The sequence below is a fragment of the Octodon degus genome, unplaced genomic scaffold, assembly GCF_000260255.1.
Source record: "Octodon degus isolate 3935 unplaced genomic scaffold, OctDeg1.0 scaffold00032, whole genome shotgun sequence".
Taxonomy (NCBI): Eukaryota; Metazoa; Chordata; class Mammalia; order Rodentia; family Octodontidae; genus Octodon; species Octodon degus.
Window position 1 is genome coordinate 1,265,455 of NW_004524608.1, and position 1,252 is coordinate 1,266,706.

The 1,252-nt window shown below is 41.4% G+C and overlaps 1 protein-coding gene across 1 annotated transcript in view; it reads left to right on the forward strand.

Annotated features, from left to right (window-relative positions):
• Positions 1–1,250, forward strand: part of LOC111816428 (T-complex protein 1 subunit gamma-like) — a gene marked incomplete at its 3' end in the record, with an annotated part of 7,856 nt that extends 6,606 nt beyond the window's left edge. The window contains exon 5 of the mRNA XM_023713784.1: positions 1,159–1,250. Within this exon, the coding sequence (XP_023569552.1) occupies positions 1,159–1,250 (92 nt within the window). The remainder of the gene's footprint in view (positions 1–1,158) is intronic.
• Positions 1,251–1,252: the final 2 nt, after the last annotated feature.

Sequence of the window (1,252 nt, forward strand, 5' to 3'; positions counted from 1 at the left end):
CCATCTCACCAGCCCCTCCCCAGCCTCTTGATGAACATTTTTAATAGGAAGCCTCTCCCGCAAAGGGCTCTGTATGTGGTTCAGTCTGGCCTTAAGTTTAGGCTGGACTTGAACCTATAATACTCCTGCTTCAGTCTCCTAGAGTACTATGTTTATTAGGTGGCTAGTACTGCACCTGGCAAATTTAGACCACAAAAAATGAGTAAACTGAAAACAATTTTTGACCATTCAGAAGGTAGCTATAATAAGGATGTTCTTTTTATTAATTAGCTTATAGAAAGTATGAAGTTTCAAAAATGTTGATAGCTAATTGGCATGTTTTTAGAGAAGAAAGTATTTTTTAGAAGCATAATGAAGTTATCTTTTATTTATTTTTTTCCATATTCTTTATTTTTGGGGTCCTGGGCCTAGCTCAGTCCTTTAAGTGACTGCTTCCACAAAGCTGTCAGCCTCAGGTGGCTGGAGTTCGAACCTCACAACTCTCCCGCTGGCCAAACATGCCCTGAAGGCATGCGAGGAACAAAAAAATCCTTATTTTTTATCAATGTCTTTGGAATCATTTAGTAATTCTTTCATTATAGTTAACATTTCTTTTTTTACTTCAGAGATTATTTCTGATCTGATTTGCTCTATTTCTTTCTGCAGTTGTTTCTTTACTTCAGATGCTATTTTTTTTATTATTTTTATGAGGTTATCTTTTAAAAATATGTGTGGAGGGCCAGCGAGATAGCTCAGCAGACTAAGCTTCTGCTTAGGCAAGCACAGGGACCAGGGTTCAATCCCTGGCACCACATGCCATGCCAGGCCCACCCCCGGGCACGCTGAGCTGGCCACCAACACCAGGCTTGGTGGTGCACGCCTGTAATCCCAGCACTGGGGAGGCTGAAAACAGGAGGATCATTATAAGTCAGAGCTGTGTGATACAGAGTGAGACCCTGTACCAAATACATAAAAAATAAAATATGTGTAGCCAGGTATGGTACTGGAGTAATCCCTGCACTTGGGAGATTGAGTGAGGAAAGAGTATTGCCATAAATTCAAGTTTCACCTGGACTACATAGTGAGTTCAAGGCCAATTTGAACTATGTGGCAAGACCCTATCCCGAAAGAACCCCTCAGAAATAAGTTAAAATGCTTATATGGTGTTCTTTTTTTCAGCGGGGGAGATGTTGTCTGTGGCTGAGCACTTTCTGGAACAGCAGATGCACCCAACAGTGGTGATCAGTGCTTACCGCAAAGCACTGGATGATAT